At 40.3% G+C, this 16,698-nt stretch overlaps 1 protein-coding gene across 1 annotated transcript in view; it reads left to right on the forward strand.

The window, feature by feature from the left end:
* The window catches only part of MDN1 (midasin AAA ATPase 1), a 140,236-nt gene that overhangs the window by 73,296 nt on the left and 50,242 nt on the right, over positions 1–16,698 (forward strand). The window contains exons 43-56 of the mRNA XM_061427816.1: positions 121–382; positions 3,581–3,740; positions 4,430–4,546; positions 5,351–5,559; positions 6,517–6,665; positions 7,022–7,233; positions 7,607–7,827; positions 8,654–8,767; positions 10,300–10,432; positions 11,694–11,809; positions 12,565–12,698; positions 15,426–15,583; positions 15,794–15,914; positions 16,270–16,480. Coding sequence (XP_061283800.1) covers positions 121–382; positions 3,581–3,740; positions 4,430–4,546; positions 5,351–5,559; positions 6,517–6,665; positions 7,022–7,233; positions 7,607–7,827; positions 8,654–8,767; positions 10,300–10,432; positions 11,694–11,809; positions 12,565–12,698; positions 15,426–15,583; positions 15,794–15,914; positions 16,270–16,480 — 2,317 coding nt within the window. The remainder of the gene's footprint in view (positions 1–120; positions 383–3,580; positions 3,741–4,429; positions 4,547–5,350; positions 5,560–6,516; positions 6,666–7,021; positions 7,234–7,606; positions 7,828–8,653; positions 8,768–10,299; positions 10,433–11,693; positions 11,810–12,564; positions 12,699–15,425; positions 15,584–15,793; positions 15,915–16,269; positions 16,481–16,698) is intronic.

Genomic DNA, 16,698 nt, shown 5'->3' on the forward strand with positions numbered 1-16,698 from the left:
TAACTGATCTGCCCCTGTATTTTTAGGCAGGGCACTAAACGGTGCAGTCTTCTGTGTTGGGGTTGCTACGGAAGCAGTGGCCATTGGCTATGCTGCATTCACGTGCTCTGGAAATTGCAGGTTGATCTTATCCGGCCGTGGAGGCAGCTCCTTGAGAAGGTGGAGGGCACAGTCAGGGCCCTGGTAAGAGACAGCCTCCTTGTCAGTGCTGACGACGCAGAAGTAGTGCTGCGAGCCTGGAGTCATTTCCTTCTGACGTATAAGCCCAGGTGTCTTGGGGAAGGTGGTAAATGTGTCACGATGGAGATTGTCAACAAGCTGGAAGCAGTGTTACTGCTTATGCAGAGACTCAACAACAAAATCAACTCCTACTCCAAGGCAGGTATGTCTCTTTGGGGGTGTGTATCAGTCACTTGGCATTGCCCATAGAATGTCCATCCACAGGTAATACATTTGTACGTGCAATGCCCACAACTTTTAAAAATGAATTTGATGATTAGATTATTAACAATCAAGTTTTGGAACTAGAAAGTTTCCTAGAAAGTAAAGTGAAGCTGATGTAAACTATTCAGAATTGGTGGTCCTAAGCAAAGGAAAGAAATTGATTACTGAGTTTGACTTATTTTGTGAGTAATCAGCCACAGTGACTTGCATGCAAATCTGGTTTTATTTTTTCTTGGCCTGTTTTTTAAACTTATTAATAATTTCCAAAAAAATTGAGTATTTTTAAACTGAAGAATAGAAGTCTAAATTAATAGCTTGGATGTGTTTGTTCATTTTGTATAGAAGGTGGAAGAAATTCCTCAGTTGATCTGGAAGCATTCATCTCCCATCTTGTGCAGCTTTTTGGCTGGTAGGGGAGAATTGATTAAAAGTTGAAGCTTGTCACTAAGATTGCCATCCTTTATTTCCAAAATCTGCTCATAATGGGTTATTCCTAAGGAATCCTTAGTTATTCCATAGGAATAGTGGATTCCCTAGGGATGAAGAAATTACCCCCTTCTTTTAGCTGCGTCAACATTGTATCCGTGGCTCTGGGTCAAATCGTTTACTTTCTTAGTTAAGACAGTGATTTCATTACTGATTTGATCTATCATGTTCCAATTCAAACTCACCATTTGAATTTGAAATTCTTTACTCATTCATTCAAATTAATTATTAGATATATTTAATGAAGTCATATATTACTATTTTATAGCTTCCTTGGTAGCTCAGTCAGTAAGAATCTGCCTGCAGTGCAGGAGACCAGGGTTCAGTCTCTAGATTGGGAAGATACCCCTGGAGAAGGAAATGGCAACCCACTCCAGTATTCTTGCCTGCAGAATCTCATGGACAGAGGAGCCTGACAGGATACAGTCTACAAGGTCGCAAGGGTCGGATACGACTTAGTGACTAGACCCACCCCCATATCACTTTATATTTTTTAACTGTTAGAGATTGTAAACTCACCATTGAATTCGTATCGAGAATTGGACACTGTATAAAATATATTTACTTTTAACCCTCACAACACCACATTACAAGGAAAGATAACTCCATTTTATACATGGGGAAATAAATGCTCATAGAGGTAACCTGCCCAGTGTCGTCGTCTTATGATGTGTTTAGACTCGGTTTTGGTTCCAAGCCTCTCTGACTTCAAAACCTGAAATCTGGTGTGTATATATTTCTTCTGTAAGTCAGTTAAAATTTAAATATCTAGGGTAAGTTCTCACAGCCCATTCTCAATACTGCTTTTTATTTAGGATTTATTTTCATAATGAGTAATTTCCTAGGGATATCAATAGAGTCTAAAAGGCTGGCTGTAAAACTTGTCTACTACTATTTTATTTTTGATTGAAAATAGCTTCTTTTTTAAACTATTTATATTTTAATGTTTCTGTGATAAACACGTATGACTTTTAAAATATATTCTAGGTGTTTCATATTTTACCTTAAAATCTTTATATATATTGAATATTTTATAATAGCTTTATTAACATCAGAATGCAGCACTTAGTAACTTTAAAAAGCCAGAAGATATGTCTAGTCATGTTTATTAGATTCTAGACATTTTTATTCAAGTTTCTGAGTGCTGTGTTTTGGTGTTCTGAGGGTTTCTTTGAGTTGCAGGTAAGGCTGTTGAGTTGATTTTGGATCATTTTTATCTTTTCAAGCTTGCTATTAAGCTGTTTAAGGTCAGGGCCAGAGTCTCCTTTATGTGCTAAATCACCGTTGACTCTTTGTGCTAAGAAGAGTCAAATTAGCTAAGTCATGTCTGACTCTGCAACCCCTTGGACTGTAGCCCAGCAGGCTCCTCTGTCCTTGGGATTTTCCAGGCAAGAATACTGGAGTGGGTTGCCATTTCCTTCTTCAGGGTATCTTCCTGACCCAGGGATCAAACCTGCACCTCTTATATGCAGACATGTTCTTTTTCGCTAGTGCCACCTAGAAGTCCCACCTAGAAGTTAAGAGTCCCTAAACTCTTAACCTGTGTATGCATGCCAAGTCAAATTAACCCCTCTTTTGAGGCATGGCCCTGTGTAATCTCTTCTGAAGGTCCAGTTGTTCCATGGGGTCTCTTCGCTTTGATTGGTGGGAACTGGAGTGTTATTCAGCCCTGTGTGAACTCTGGGAGTTGTTCAGTTCACAGCTCCCCAGTAATAGTTCTTTCCTTGGAATTTTTTACACATGGAATTTAAGCCTTCCCTTGCACGTGGAGATTATTATTGAGCCAAAGGCCCAGGGACCTCTTTCTGAATTTCTGAAGCCTTTTGAATAACTTTTTCCTTTTGAGTATCCTGCCTCTCATTCAGGTTGCCTCCATCTCCCTGAGTTTCAGTTTGTGTCCTCAAGTCAGTGAGATCTCAGTACCTGTTTGAGTTTCCTCTCCCTGCTTTGCAATCTAGAAATTACGTTCAGGCCGAAAGCCAGTCTATTATAGGGCCTCCTTCCCTTAGGTGTCACAGTTCTGGGCTGTCTGTTTTCCAGTGTCTGAAAGTAGTTGTGATTCATATAGTTTACCAGGTTTCTAGTTGTTGACACTGTGAGGTTAAGTCTAAATCTTGTTAATCCTTCATGGCTAGAAGCAGAAATATATTACCTTGTGATACGAAAAAGGGTTGGAATCAATTTCTAATAAGGAAGACCAATTGAAAAATTTCCAGGAAAGGGCTATATAAACTGTAGAGTAAATAAATACCAGTTGTTACTATATATGACATGGTAATTATAAAGGAAGCCTGGTTTGATGACATTAATTACATTGTGCGAACTTATAGCACTTTTATATGGTATAAATGCATTAATAAGTAGGAGGCTTTATCCTTCTGCCATTTGAGAAATTAAAACAGGTAAAGATTATTTACCTTCTCCATCACCCTTTAGTCAACTCTTTCCTAGCCATTCATTCAGAAAGCCCTTAAGAAGTATTTTCTATCCCCAAACCTAATTTTCTTCTTCAAACGTTTACCTTATTATGAAACTTTTAAGAACTGAGCCATACATTTCCAGCCTTCTTTTAATAAGCTCTTCGTTTTTTATTTTGTTTGCTTTTGATTGCCCTGGTTTGAAATTAAGTGCTATGACTGTGACATTTCAGAGTTTGCCAAACTCGTGGAGGAGTTCCGAAGCTTTGGGGTGAAGCTTATGCAGTCAGCCAGTGGCCACAGCCGTGGCACGTTCGAATGGGTTGACAGCATGTTGGTTCAGGCCCTGAAGTCTGGAGATTGGCTTTTGATGGACAATGTTAACTTCTGCAAGTAAGGACCTTCTGTTCAATCATGAGTGGGTCTGACTAAAGTTTGGGATATGCTTGTCAAAGTAGAAACCCAGGTGGAAGCTTTACTGTTTTTAATCCACTGTTTTCTTAACTATAAGCACATCCTCTGCTATATTCTGTAGACTTCCCCTTGTGGTGAACAATGGTAGTTGGTCATTAGCTGCAAGATTTTCGTTCTAGCAGATAGTTTTGGGCTGAACTGAAGTTGGATTATTTTTTCGAAAACTTCCTTTGAGTTACACGTTTTCATTTAACCTTAGAAAACTTCCTTTTGTTAGGGTCATTCTAAAGTACAGATTTTTATAATGGAGGCTCTGATAACAGAGCAGACGTTTAGTAAATGTGCATTCTAATTGTACCACTTGATTCTAAAGTAAGGAAAAGGACAAGCGTGAAGCTGCTGTGCCTACACAGTGAATGCAGTGCAGGGCAGATGACGGGCTTCTCTACATTCTGAACACTTTCAGAATGTCCTCAATTAAAATGCAGTTACGTTTATGACTCTCTAGGCTGTGTGCCTTCAGGGAGTGGAAAAGGGTATTAATCAGCTAAGAGATCTTAATTCTGTCTGGGGGTGGGGGGTGGGTCAGGAGGAGTGAGAGGCCTGAGCCAGGGCAGTGGTCAGTGTGGCACTCAGGCCTGTCCACCATTCGGGTTCTCTCTGTGCAGTCCATCGGTGCTGGATCGTTTGAATGCTTTGTTGGAACCTGGAGGTGTCCTCACTGTTAGTGAGAGAGGAATGATCGATGGATCCACTCCCACCGTAACACCACATCCCAATTTCAGGTATTCCTGCCTCAAAGTCTCAACCTGGATATCAGAGGTGGCCATGCATTAGGGCCTCCTTACATATTATATTTATACACTCAGTCAGCAGAAAGATGAGGTCCCTGCCTAGGGTTGGTGGTGAAGGGTGGAAGCAGGGAGACCCATTAAAAGCATTTTGCAGTAGTTCATGCAAAAAATGATGGCTTACACTAGGGCAGTCAGATCAGTGGGACTTGCTGATGGGCTTGTGGGTTAAGAAGAGGAGGAAGCAATGATAGCACCTAAGGTTCTGGCTTGAGTAATGAGGTAAATGGGGTGCTATTCATTGAAAAAGGGGAAAACTGGCAAAGAAGCAGGTTTGGTACAAGGAGGGAACAGCAGGAATCAGCTGTTGAGTTCTGGGGGTAAGGGTGAGCTATCAGATGGCTAGATGCAGAAGTTGATGGACACCGACTATTATGAAGCTAAGTGTTTCTGGAGAACACACTCCTCTTTTTTGTTCTCTCTGTACATGAGTTAGAATGATGAATTAGCACTGACTTATTTGGGAAATATCTGAGAGTAAGAATTTTACAGCCCTCAGCACTCAAGGTGGATACACAACCCTTAGTTCCTTAGAGAAACTGACTTGCTGTATTGATGCACTTGGAACTAGAGGATAGAATGCAGATGAAGACAGCATCTGTGAGTTGAGCCAGCAGTGTCCAGCTCCTGATGATGAGCCACATATGCTTTGCCCTTGCCAGGTGTTGCAGAGCTACACTGTTGGTTGCACTGAGATTTTGACGTCTTTTTCCCCCTTTGAATTGCTTGTACTACTAGACTTTTTCTCTCAATGGATCCTGTTCATGGAGAAATATCCCGAGCTATGAGGAATCGTGGACTTGAAATCTACATTTCAGGAGACGGGGACGGGAGCATCCCAGATGACCTAGATCTGAAAGTGCTACTGCACAGCCTTGGGTTGGTGGGGGACAGCGTGTGTGACACCCTTTTGGCTTTGCACTCAGAGACCCGAAGTGCTGTTGTAGGTAAGGTGCTTGACTTCCAGTCCTCTGCAGGGTTTATTCCTCTGGAAGTTCATGTCGTTCCACTTGACTGCTAGTCTAGGAGTTCTTGCATATAGTGTACATAGAGATGGAAATGACCTAGAAAGCCTATTAATAATACAGATGTACTGGCTACTCTTCTTCTGCCCCTGCCCGCCAAGAGATTGGGTTCCGCTGGTCTGGGTGAGCCCCAGGAATCACCATATCAAGAAGCTTCTCAGGGAATTCTGAGGCATGCAGTCAGAGGCCCACACTTGGAAGAATATTACTTGTGACACTGAGATTGGTGAAGGTTGTCCTGAAAATCTTTCACGGTCATCATTGAATCTCTTGAAGGCTGAATAAAGAGGGAACTTGGAATTGTTTAAAACAGATATTACTTCTTCTAAATGTCCAAAGATACAAGAAAGGGCAGTAATAATAACAATGAAACATAATGAAATGTTATTTATTAAGTAAACTACTCTGTGTTAGGTACAATGTTGGCTGCTTATTTAAGCCTCATATTAGTTCTGCAAGCTATGTTTCCATTTTACAGATGAGACTGAGAGGTTGAGTAATTTGGGAAAGCCACACAGTTAATAATGACAACTGAGTTGGATTTCAAAGCCCCTGGTGCTTTTTGGTGCCATGTTCATCAGCTTTAGGTCGAGGGTGTATATGGCCAGGCTTTATCATGTTCAAGTCATCGGTCACTTCCTCACAACGTGCTGCTGCTCCCTGAGAGGGAGTGGGGGAGGCAGGCTAGCAGGGAACGAATGTGAATGAATGTTCTCGCAGGTTCACTGAGTTCACTAGTGAGCCCCCTGGAGTCCACTTGGAAGGCTTTCTGAGATAAGTGCCCGGGTGGAAGTTTGATGTAAAGATGAAATTTGTCCATTTTCTCTGGAGACTTTGTAGAATCTGTTGCTTACGGATGGCACCGTTTCTTCTTTACAGCTTCTCCAGCGTCCTCGGTGTCGAACCTCATTCAGACAGCCTCACTCATCGTGCAGTATCTGCAGCGAGGCCTGAGCTTAGACAGCGCATTTTCTAAAGCGTGCTGGGAAGCATATGTCCGCTCCCAGGCTTCCCCAGCAAACCAGCAGGTATGTGAGGTGTCTGACACAGTTTTCTGCAGTACAACACTATAGGAGGTAGGAGGATGCTCTGCTGGCAGCAACTTTAATGGCCTTAGAGAGCTCACCTGCAGTTATACTGTAACAGATCGGGTATCCAGGCACTTTTCTGGAAAATAGCGTAAATGTGATTAAATATGCCTTGAAACTTGCCTCTCAGCAGAAAAAGTGAAATTTTGTCATGTTGTGTATTGAGAAATGTGTCTTGACTGTTGAGAGGCTCACAGGGAGCCTAGAAGACTGCTAATCATTAATTACTCCACTAGTTTTCGATAAGAGCACTGTATCTTGGGGACCGTACACCATGTGTTTCTGTCTCCCACCAGCTCATGCAGGCTCTCCTAGAGAAACATGTTTCTTCGCTGCAAGCACACGAAACCTGGGGCAGCTCCCTTCTTGCCTTGGGGCTGTGGCCAGATTCTCTGCCCTCGGCTGTCTTCACTACAGAAGATTCTCACCTCTCTAAAGTCCGAGGCGACGGGCAGATCTTAGCGTATTGTCTCAACAGGCTGAGCATGAAAACAAGCAACTGGGCAAGGTTAGCGGAGCCTTAAGCTTGTGTGTGTCTCTCTTGACTTTTCCTCCCTCCCTCCCTCCCTTCCTTCCTGTTTTCCTCCTTCCCTCTCTTTCTCCCTCTCTCTTTTTTTAGATGGTCATGGTCACGACCCAGTATATTTGACCATAATGTTACATCATCATTTTCCACCTAGTTTCATTGTTTGTTGTGATATTGCTCCCTATTTATTATTTATTATAAGTACATGTTTTGATTTTCCCTCTTTGGAGGGAACTTATATATTCCTTGTTAACTCTTTGATAGATTAATTATAAAGTTACTTGTCTTGGTTCTTTGAAATATGAAATGAAGATTTAACCCTAATACTAACTTTGTCTATTGTAATGAATTTCAGGATTCAGCCTCTTACTTTGGCAGACTTAGAGAAAATTATGCAGTCCTCCCACCCGGAGAACTTAAAGTTCACTTCAGTTGAAGTGGATACTTATTGGCTTGATGAACCAGATGCTCTAGCTGTGGCTGTTAAATTGCTCATAGAAAGAGCAACCAATCAAGACTGGATGCTCAGAGTTAAATGGCTTTATCATTTAGCCAAGAATATGCCACAGGGGCTTGGTGAGTAAAGAAACTTAATTTGTGTGATGAGAGAATTTATGTACGCATACCCTGCTTTCATAACTCAGCAGTTGTTTTTCTCTTCAACTACACAGTTAAAATTACATCTGGGGAAGCTCCTAGCAGGATGTTTATGACTTAGCATTATTGTTTATTTAATTGTTAAAACATTAAGGTACACATCTACCCTGGGTTTTCCCTAAGAGAAACTTTTCCCCATGTAAACCTCAGCATTTCAGGATCTGTCCAGCCTTCTATCAAATCCAGAAGGAAAATATACTGTATTATGTTACTTTTAAGTTTTTGAACAGCCTGCCTTTTTTTTTTTTTTTTTCCAGTACTTACTCTGTTGCACATGCATTCTTTCTGGAAAAGGGTTGCTTTTGGTAAATTTACTTCCCATAAAAGTACATGAGATTCTAATCTTACTTCGTTCGGGAAAGTGGTCTAAATGATCATTCTTAATTTCTTTGTACGTTTTTCATTCTAAGTAGCTTTAAAGGTTTTAAAGTACAAGAATTTGTGGGTAGAACTTGTTGACTAAAGTAATTGAGTTTATTTGAGTTTTTCTACTCTAGGAGAATTTATAGATAAGCCAGTGTATGTGTGTATTATTGGGTGGTACATGTGATGTCTAAATATGTGTAGAGGGAAATTGGATACATATTCTCATCTGCTTCCTCCTGTGTGATAGCTGCTAGACACGGGTAGCTACTAAAAGACAACCTGTGACGTGGCCACTGTGACAGCAGCTGTAGAACAGAAAGCTCGAATGGACGGCACTACTCTAGAGGATAACTAACATCTGCTTCTCCTTCCTCCACAGAGTCGATAAAGATTCATTTGGAAGCCAGTGCTGCAGCTCTTAGGAATTTTTACTCAAATTCTCTCTCATCTGGGGTCAGTAATGTCATCAAAATATTACAACCAAATGTAACAGGTACTGCACCTGCCTTGATTTCTAGCTCTCAGCAATCTTGTCCATTGAGTTCTTGGGAAAAAGATCTGTCAGAGCTCCCACTTGTAACAGTTTTTAAAAGAAGACTCAGAGTATCCAGATGCATATTCTGCTGCTTTTTTCAAAACTGTGTCTTGATTCTCCAGTTTCTGATAAAGGATGATGACACAGTGTAGTGGGAAGAACACAGGAGTTGGAAGTCTAGGCTCCGGTCCCAACTTGGCCACAAACAGGCTTCTTGATTCTGGGTCCATCATTCATACTCAGCTGCCTTTGTTTGAAAAAATAAGGGAATCAAATTCATTCTTCTGGGGCCCCTTCAACTTACAGTAGTCTGTGATGTATTAGTAAGTACTGTTAACAGAAAGGGTTTTAAACTGTGATCTCTTTTGAGATGAAGGTAAAATAGTACACATTCAGTTTCTTCAGAAAACCTTAATGATGAAGTTATAAAGTCTTAAATTCAAAGTTACAAAACAAAACACAATGATAAAAGGAATAGTCATCCAAACTAATCAAATGAGGTATTCAGAATTTCTCAGTTTTCATCTGACATTTATTAAAACATGCTATTACCCATTTGGTTTAGAAAAAAAGTGTGCATGATGCTTTTGTGCTAAGCCTTATGTTTATATAATTATAATCTTACATATACATATGACTACCTTGTGTACACTGAAGGTAGTGGGGTAGATGGTTGGGCAGAAATCAAATGATAGAGAAAACTAATGTCAGAGTCAGATTTTGGCTGAACTGAATTATGGCTTTCCATTCATGAAGGAACTTTGGTCTGGGAACATAGTTCTAGAGTAGAGTGGTCGATTCCCTTCGCAGCAGCCTTGGCTTGCCCACTGATTGGCTCATCTTCCTTTTCCTTTTCAGCTGAGTAGCTCTGGATCATGTAGCCTTGCTAGATTTGGGGATATAGGTCCCCCACTGTACCTTGCTATTCACAGTAGGCATTTGTTACTCTGCTGTATTGTGGACGCCTTTGGAGCTTGAAGTACTCCATTGAGCCACCCAGCCACCCTCAAATTAACATTCCCATCGTTTTGTCATGCCTCCTTCCACTAGAATCTCCACCTCTGGAACAGGTCAGAGTCTGATGGCTGCTGCTGTACAGAGAGATTTTGATACCAAGTTTGAGCCAAAGGAGCAGAGGTGGCAGCAGCATATCCTGTGATTATAAAGAAATGGGTTTTAAGCAAAATAATCTTGAGTTGTTTTTCTTATTAAAGGCAAATTACTGAGGTGTGTTCATTCATTTTCTGCCATGGAAGTTAGTTTTCTTATGGTTAATGGCAAAAGATTGGGTAACTGAGTCCATGAATTCTTTTCCAACCAGTAATGGGACCTGAGCAAGTGAATGCATTGGTTTTGGAACTGTCATGGATTGAACCATTTCCGTTTCTCCTCCCCAGCAAGACTCTGTGTGATCAAAGTAAAACAGTGAAATTTGCCAGACAGGGAGTTTAACTCCAGAATTCTACCTTTTCTTTTGTTCCTTAAACCAGATGAATCCGTGATCCCTCTGGATCCCCGATGGAACATGCAGGCCATGGACATCATCAGAAATGCGATGGACTTTGACCCACAGACAGACCAGCCTGAGCAGCTCTTTGCCCTTTTAGAGTCTGTTGCAAACAAGTAGGTGAAGCTACTATTGTGGGCACTGTTTGCCTCACTGTACCTTGTGACTTCACAAATTGTTGTTTAATGGCTAAGTCATGCTTGACTCTTTTGTGACCCCATGGACTGTAGGCCACCAGGCTCCTCTGTCCATGTAATTTTCCCAGGCAGGAATACTGGAGTGGGTTGCAATTTCTTTTTTCCAGGGGATATTCCCAACTCAGGGATCGAACCCACATCGCCTAGGAATACAGTTAATGTGTATTTACTTTTCTGAATCTGAGGAGTGCTGAGCGTCTGACGTGGTTGCCTTTATTACCACCTCTCCTTCAAGCTCTACGCACAGCGAAAAGTCATTCTGACCGTGATGTCCTAGTGCCTTTGAATCGGCAGGTTCTACAGGGTGCTTATTAATAGATACAGTGGGAAGTATCAGTAGTGGGATTTGTTTTATGGTTAATCTTTTATCACAGGATAGCTGTGTTTCCACTCTTTTCTGTGTGATTTCCAATAGCTTCCTGCATTTTCACAAGTTCTTTCCTCAACCGTCTGTCCCATCAAATGGTGAAGGTCTACGTACATAGTCACATATAGTATAAATTTACATAATTGTTTCATAAGTCATTCCTCACTGTTTAATGTAATGACCAGTAATGCTTTTTAATTGTCCATCAGTGTAAGAGATTTAGAGAAATAATTTTGTAACTGAGGTATATCATGCTTTACAGAAAAGTGCCACTAATGATGACTATATATTGTTTTGGTGAATTTTCACAAAGTGAACTCACTCATGTGATATGTAGTAATACCTCAGAGGACCCCTTGTCCCTTCCCCCCAGAAACTCCCTCATCCTCCTCCCCGGGTAACTTCTAACATTGCAGATTAATTGTATGATGGCTGGTTTGGGGTTTTTTTGGGTGGGGGGTTGCTGCACTGAGAGGCTTTCGAAATCTTAGTTCGCTGACCAGGGATTGAACGTGGGTCGTAGCAGTGAAAGCACCGAGTCCCAGCCACTGAACTGCCAGGGAATTCCCTATGATGGCCAGTGTCAGGAGTCCACAGTGCAGTTTGTCAGATCATGGCAGAGCAACACAGTGGGCCCGCCAGCTTAGTCATCTTTGTCACTGCCCATCTCTAATCCAGAATTTGCAGAGGCCTGAGGGGAGTGACACACTGAGGGAAATTGATGTTCCAAGGGTTCTTAGGATTCAGCAGGTAGAGGCTATGGTAAGTATTATGAACTGATCACTGTGTGTTAATTGTGGAATCTCATTTCAGGACCATCATATATTTCGACCGGGAAAAGCGGATTTTTACTGAAGCAAATTTGGTTTCTATTGGTGGCAAAAAGTTAAGAAACAGTGTTTTGAGATTGTCCTTTGAATTCCATAAAGGTAAGGATGTTGCCTTTACCTTCTTCAGTTACACATTGGGCTGCATGATGCTCCTGATGGTGAGGGGTTCCTCAGGTGCTGCCATGCTACTGATTCCTTTTGATTTGGTGGCCTGATTTTGACATCTTCCTTTACTCGGTATTTTTGACTAAGTGCTTTTTTCATGTCCTTGATCTCATTTATTTATTTATTTTTTTGGCCACCATGAGGTGAGTCTCTTGAGTGAGGAAGGGGAAGCACAGAGATGCTCTGGGTCACATCTCTAGCAAGTAGCAGAGCCCGAGCTTGAGACCTGGTCTCTTGGCTCAAAAGTAAGAGCTCATAAACATTTGGTTATGGGTTCTTTTCTTCCGCCTTCCTTTTTTTTTTTTTTCCCAATTGAAAAGATAATGGTATTTCTTGGAAAATATTCAAACTGTAGAAGCATAAAAATGGAAAAAATTTACTCTTGCAGTAGCCACTGTTAATAGAAGAGATTCGTTTATATCTTCTCATATCTTCCTGTTATCTATCCATCTGGTCATATATGTAATATCTTAGAATTTGTTTTGTATTTAAACAAATCCTTTTTTTAAAAAAATTGAGACATGAACATCTCTACGTATACATGCCTAACTTGCTAACTTAATAGGCAAAGATTTGCTTTCAACTTTGACCTTGACTGAGGATAATGTTAAGTTCTAGAGTGCTGTTAATTTTGAAAATGTCCACAGAATTAAAACTGATCGAATGTTCTTATTTATGCCAACTCTAAGATCCAGAGAGCTATCATAGCCTGCCCCATGAAATCGTGGTCAACCTTGCTGCTTTCTTTGAACTTTGTGATGCGTTAATCGGGCTCTGGGTCCAGTCCTCTCAGGGCATGGTGTCTGATGCCGGTGTTAACGAGGTGAGAGAGATACCTGTTTTTCTTTTAAGCGACATATTTCTTGGCATAAAGATTTTGAGGGGAACAACTACAGTATAGTCATATGTCCAATATTATTTGAGAAATTGTTCTTGTGAATTTTAAATAGATACACATATTTTAAAGCTATATAAGGGTGTGATTGAGATAATAAATCGCACATGTTTAAAGTGTACAAATTTATGTTTTGACCTGTGTATACATGTGACGCCATTACTACAATCATGACAGTGAACCCATCCATCACCCTCAAAGCTTTCGTCTTCTGTTTTCCTTTTTTTCTGCCCTCCACCTCTAGCAGGTACCCATTGATCTGCTTTCTGTTATTGCAGCATTTTCTATAGCTTTTATATTTCTACATCTGGCATTTTATATTGTTTTTATCTGTCCACTTTCATTTAAAATCATCTTGCAACACATCCATATTGTTTTGTGTCTCAGTTCTTTCCTTTTTATTGCCAATAGTCCATTGAATGTATACATACTATAACTTGTTTGTCCATCCACTTGTTGCTAAAAATCATAATTTTAACAGTTATATTTTAGTTCACTTAAACCTTCTTAGACATGATTGTCACATGTGGACTAAACTGGGATTGAATGCAGATTATTCCAGTAATTGTGATAAATTAGAATTGTAGGTCTTAAACTTTTTAGTCTCAAGACCCGCCCCCCCATCCCCAAATCTCAAAGAACTTTTGCTTATGTGGTTACATGTATATTTACTGTATTAGGAAATAAATCTGAGAAATGTAAAAAATTATGTGTTAGTCTGTTTAAAAACCCAGGAACAAATTCATGTTAACATGAATAACATTTTTAATGAAAAAACCAACCATTTTCCAAAACAGAACTGTGTTACATTTCTGCAACTCTCTTCATGTCTGGCTTAACAGAATGAAAGCCGGTTTCTCAACACCTGTCCCTGATTTGCTCTCTATGTTGTATGGGTTGAAGTTCGTGAAGAGAAGCTGACCTCTATTTCATGTTGTTAAGAGCTTAGAAAGTGAAGGCTAGTTTAATAAACATTCCCATGTAATTGTGAATGTCCTTTGATCCTATACCACAGCTTGACAAGTGATAGTTTTGTAAAGGTTACTTATTATGTGGAATTTGAAAAAGTATAGTGATCTTGTCATGTGTTAAAATTCACGGCCTGGCATACACTTTGGATGGACTTTATCCTTGCATGTTGCCCTTGTATATTTGCAGCTTGTGCATTGGTAATTTGGAAAGTATTCTTAAGTGAGTTATCAGATGTTCCAAATGTTGACACATTTCATTTTCCAATATAAATTAAGTCGTACTCTTGAAAAATTACCACAGACTTCATCAGAAAATCTTTGAGTATTAGAAATTTGTCAAGCTCTTGGTTTTTCAGAGTTCTGAGCTTTGCTTAAAAGTTTTGAGTTTTATTTTCGGCAATCTTGCTTTCCTTGAATTGATAGATTGACTTCATTCATTTTCTACATGCTGTTTGCCAGACACCCAATCACAGTTTGTCTGCCTCCCCAGCCCCTGCCCTTTTTTTTAGTACCATCAATGCAGATGTCACCATAGTAAAGAGGACAAATAATATGATATTATTATGAAAATAGCTTTGACATCATAGAACCTGAAAGATTATCACTAATCTGGAGGCTGCTGCTGCTGCTGCTAAGTCGCTTCAGTCGTGTCCGACTCTATGCGACCCCATAGATGGCAGCCCACCAGGCTCCCCCGTCCCTGGGATTCTCCAGGCAAGAACACTGGAGTGGGTTGCCATTTCCTTCTCCAATGCATGAAAGTGAAAAGTGAAAATGAAGTCGCTCAGTCGTGTCCGACTCCTAGCGACCCCATGGACTGCAGCCTACCAGGCCCCTCAGTCCATGAGATTTTCCAGGCAAGAGTACTGGAGTGGGGTGCCATTGCTACTTTGCCATAAAAATACATAATTAGAAGAACAGCAGTGTTGGAAACTCAGAGTACCTGATTTTTACATTACAACACTACATTAATGAAAACAGTAGTTATTGTCATATAGACATAGACTAATGAAATAAAAGAGAATTCAGAAATAGACCCTCAAATGTTAATATATGGTGAATTAATTTAATGAGGGAAACTGCTCTTTAACAAATGGTGATGAAAAAACTAGATATAGGTATTATAAATATGAGCCTTTACCCCTGCCTTATGTCAGAAAAGTTAACATCAAAATGGATTATAGAGCTATGTCTAAAAGCTAAAGTTAATAAACCTCTAAAAGAAAACATAGAAAATATTCACAGCTTGAGGCAAAGATTTCAGGGCATTCTTCATAAAAGAAAAATTGATGAATTCAATTTTGCCAAAATTAAAATTGTTTCTTAATAGACAGCTTTAAGAAAATGAAAACACTAGGAGACACTGTTTATAACTTGTATATAAATTGTTTAAACCAAAGTAATAGCCCAGTTTTAAAAAGGAGCAAGAGAATTTGAATAGATGCTTCTCAGAAGATAATGAAATGCCCACTGAGAACTTGGAAAATTTTCTATATCATTAGTTATCAAGGAGATGTAAATTGAAACCACAGTGCCTGACTGCCTTAATATCCCTAAAAATATTCCAGTCAAATGCTAGATCTTTAACATGTATACGTTGTGTATTGGTGAACGATTGGCGTCTGTGTTTTGTGTCCTTTACTGTGAGATGTTTGTGAGCAGTCTTGATTTGCTTTGTTTTTAGATCTTGGGTTCTGTGCGGTGGCGTGACCGGTTTTGGACTGTGGCCGACACAGTAAAAGTAGATGCCTCGGGCCTGGCCTTGCTCGCCCTTCACTGGCACTGGGTTTTAAAACATTTGGTCTGTCGGATCCCCCAACTCCTGATGAACCATGAAGACAAGTAAGACTCGTATTTAGAGAAACAGCGTCAGTATCTACAGGATTGATGTTTGGAAAGGAAATGTGTTTGTTCTTACTCTACTTTGGTTTGCTCCCTCCTTGACTTGTCAGTGAATGTAAATCTAGTATAAAGTATATACAGTGCCCCTTAATATCCAGCACTTCCCCCTTTCCTCACCTCCCTTCTGCCCCTTTATCTCCTCTGCTAAAGATACTACAGAGAGGTTCAGACCGTTTCAGAACATATTCAGAATTGCTTGGAGAGCCCAACTGGTGGATTTGCAGGTGTAAAGAAGTTGCAGAAGTTCCTGGGACGACCCTTCCCATTTAAGGTACAGTCTGGAACCATGTAGTAAATACAAAGGTTTGACCTCTTCTGAAGCTCTCTTGGAATGTGGGCACTGCCATTCAACTAGACTCAGCCCTGCCTGCAAATTTTTGAATGTTCAATGAGCACTATTTACTGATTTGTTAAGTGTTATTGTTTTACTTAGTCTTGAGACTTTTAAGGTTGAACAGACTTCTAAGTTTATTACCGTAAAATATCCTTAGAGCAATAGGAGTAAACCAACTTTATGTTTGTAGAAGCATCGAGGAAACATAAAAACTTTTTCAGACATGAATAGGCTTCTAAAGAAAACCACTTTTCTCCTCTGTAATAGGCTCTCCTGGGTTTTATTGTTTCAGGACGAGCTGGTCGTAGAGTGTTTTTCACAACTGAAGGTCTTTAACAAAGCTCTTACCATCAGAGAGTGGATGCCTGCTCTTGGGGAGAGTGGATGGCAGGAAGACATTAGTCGGCTCCAAGTGGTTGCATCTGAAGGGACATTAAAGAAGAGTCTCCTCCAGGCCTGGGGGTTGGTCCTCCGAGCTAATGTTCTGGAAGATGTCGATTCAGGTGTGTGGCTAGCTGACAGTGGTTCTAAGCATGTCCTCTGCAGCCAATAAGTTGTTGTTTTTTTCTTTTTCTTTGTAAGTTTTAAAAAGTTCTCCCTTAGATATTCTCCTTCTATTCCCCCCCACCCACCCAACCCCGAATACTGTAGTGACCACTAAATAAGTGTCAGGCATAAGGTTAAACTTTACATACATTATTTAATTCTGTCATTGGAATTG

This window comes from Bos javanicus, chromosome 9 (genome assembly GCF_032452875.1).
Source record: "Bos javanicus breed banteng chromosome 9, ARS-OSU_banteng_1.0, whole genome shotgun sequence".
Classification (NCBI taxonomy): Eukaryota; Metazoa; Chordata; class Mammalia; order Artiodactyla; family Bovidae; genus Bos; species Bos javanicus.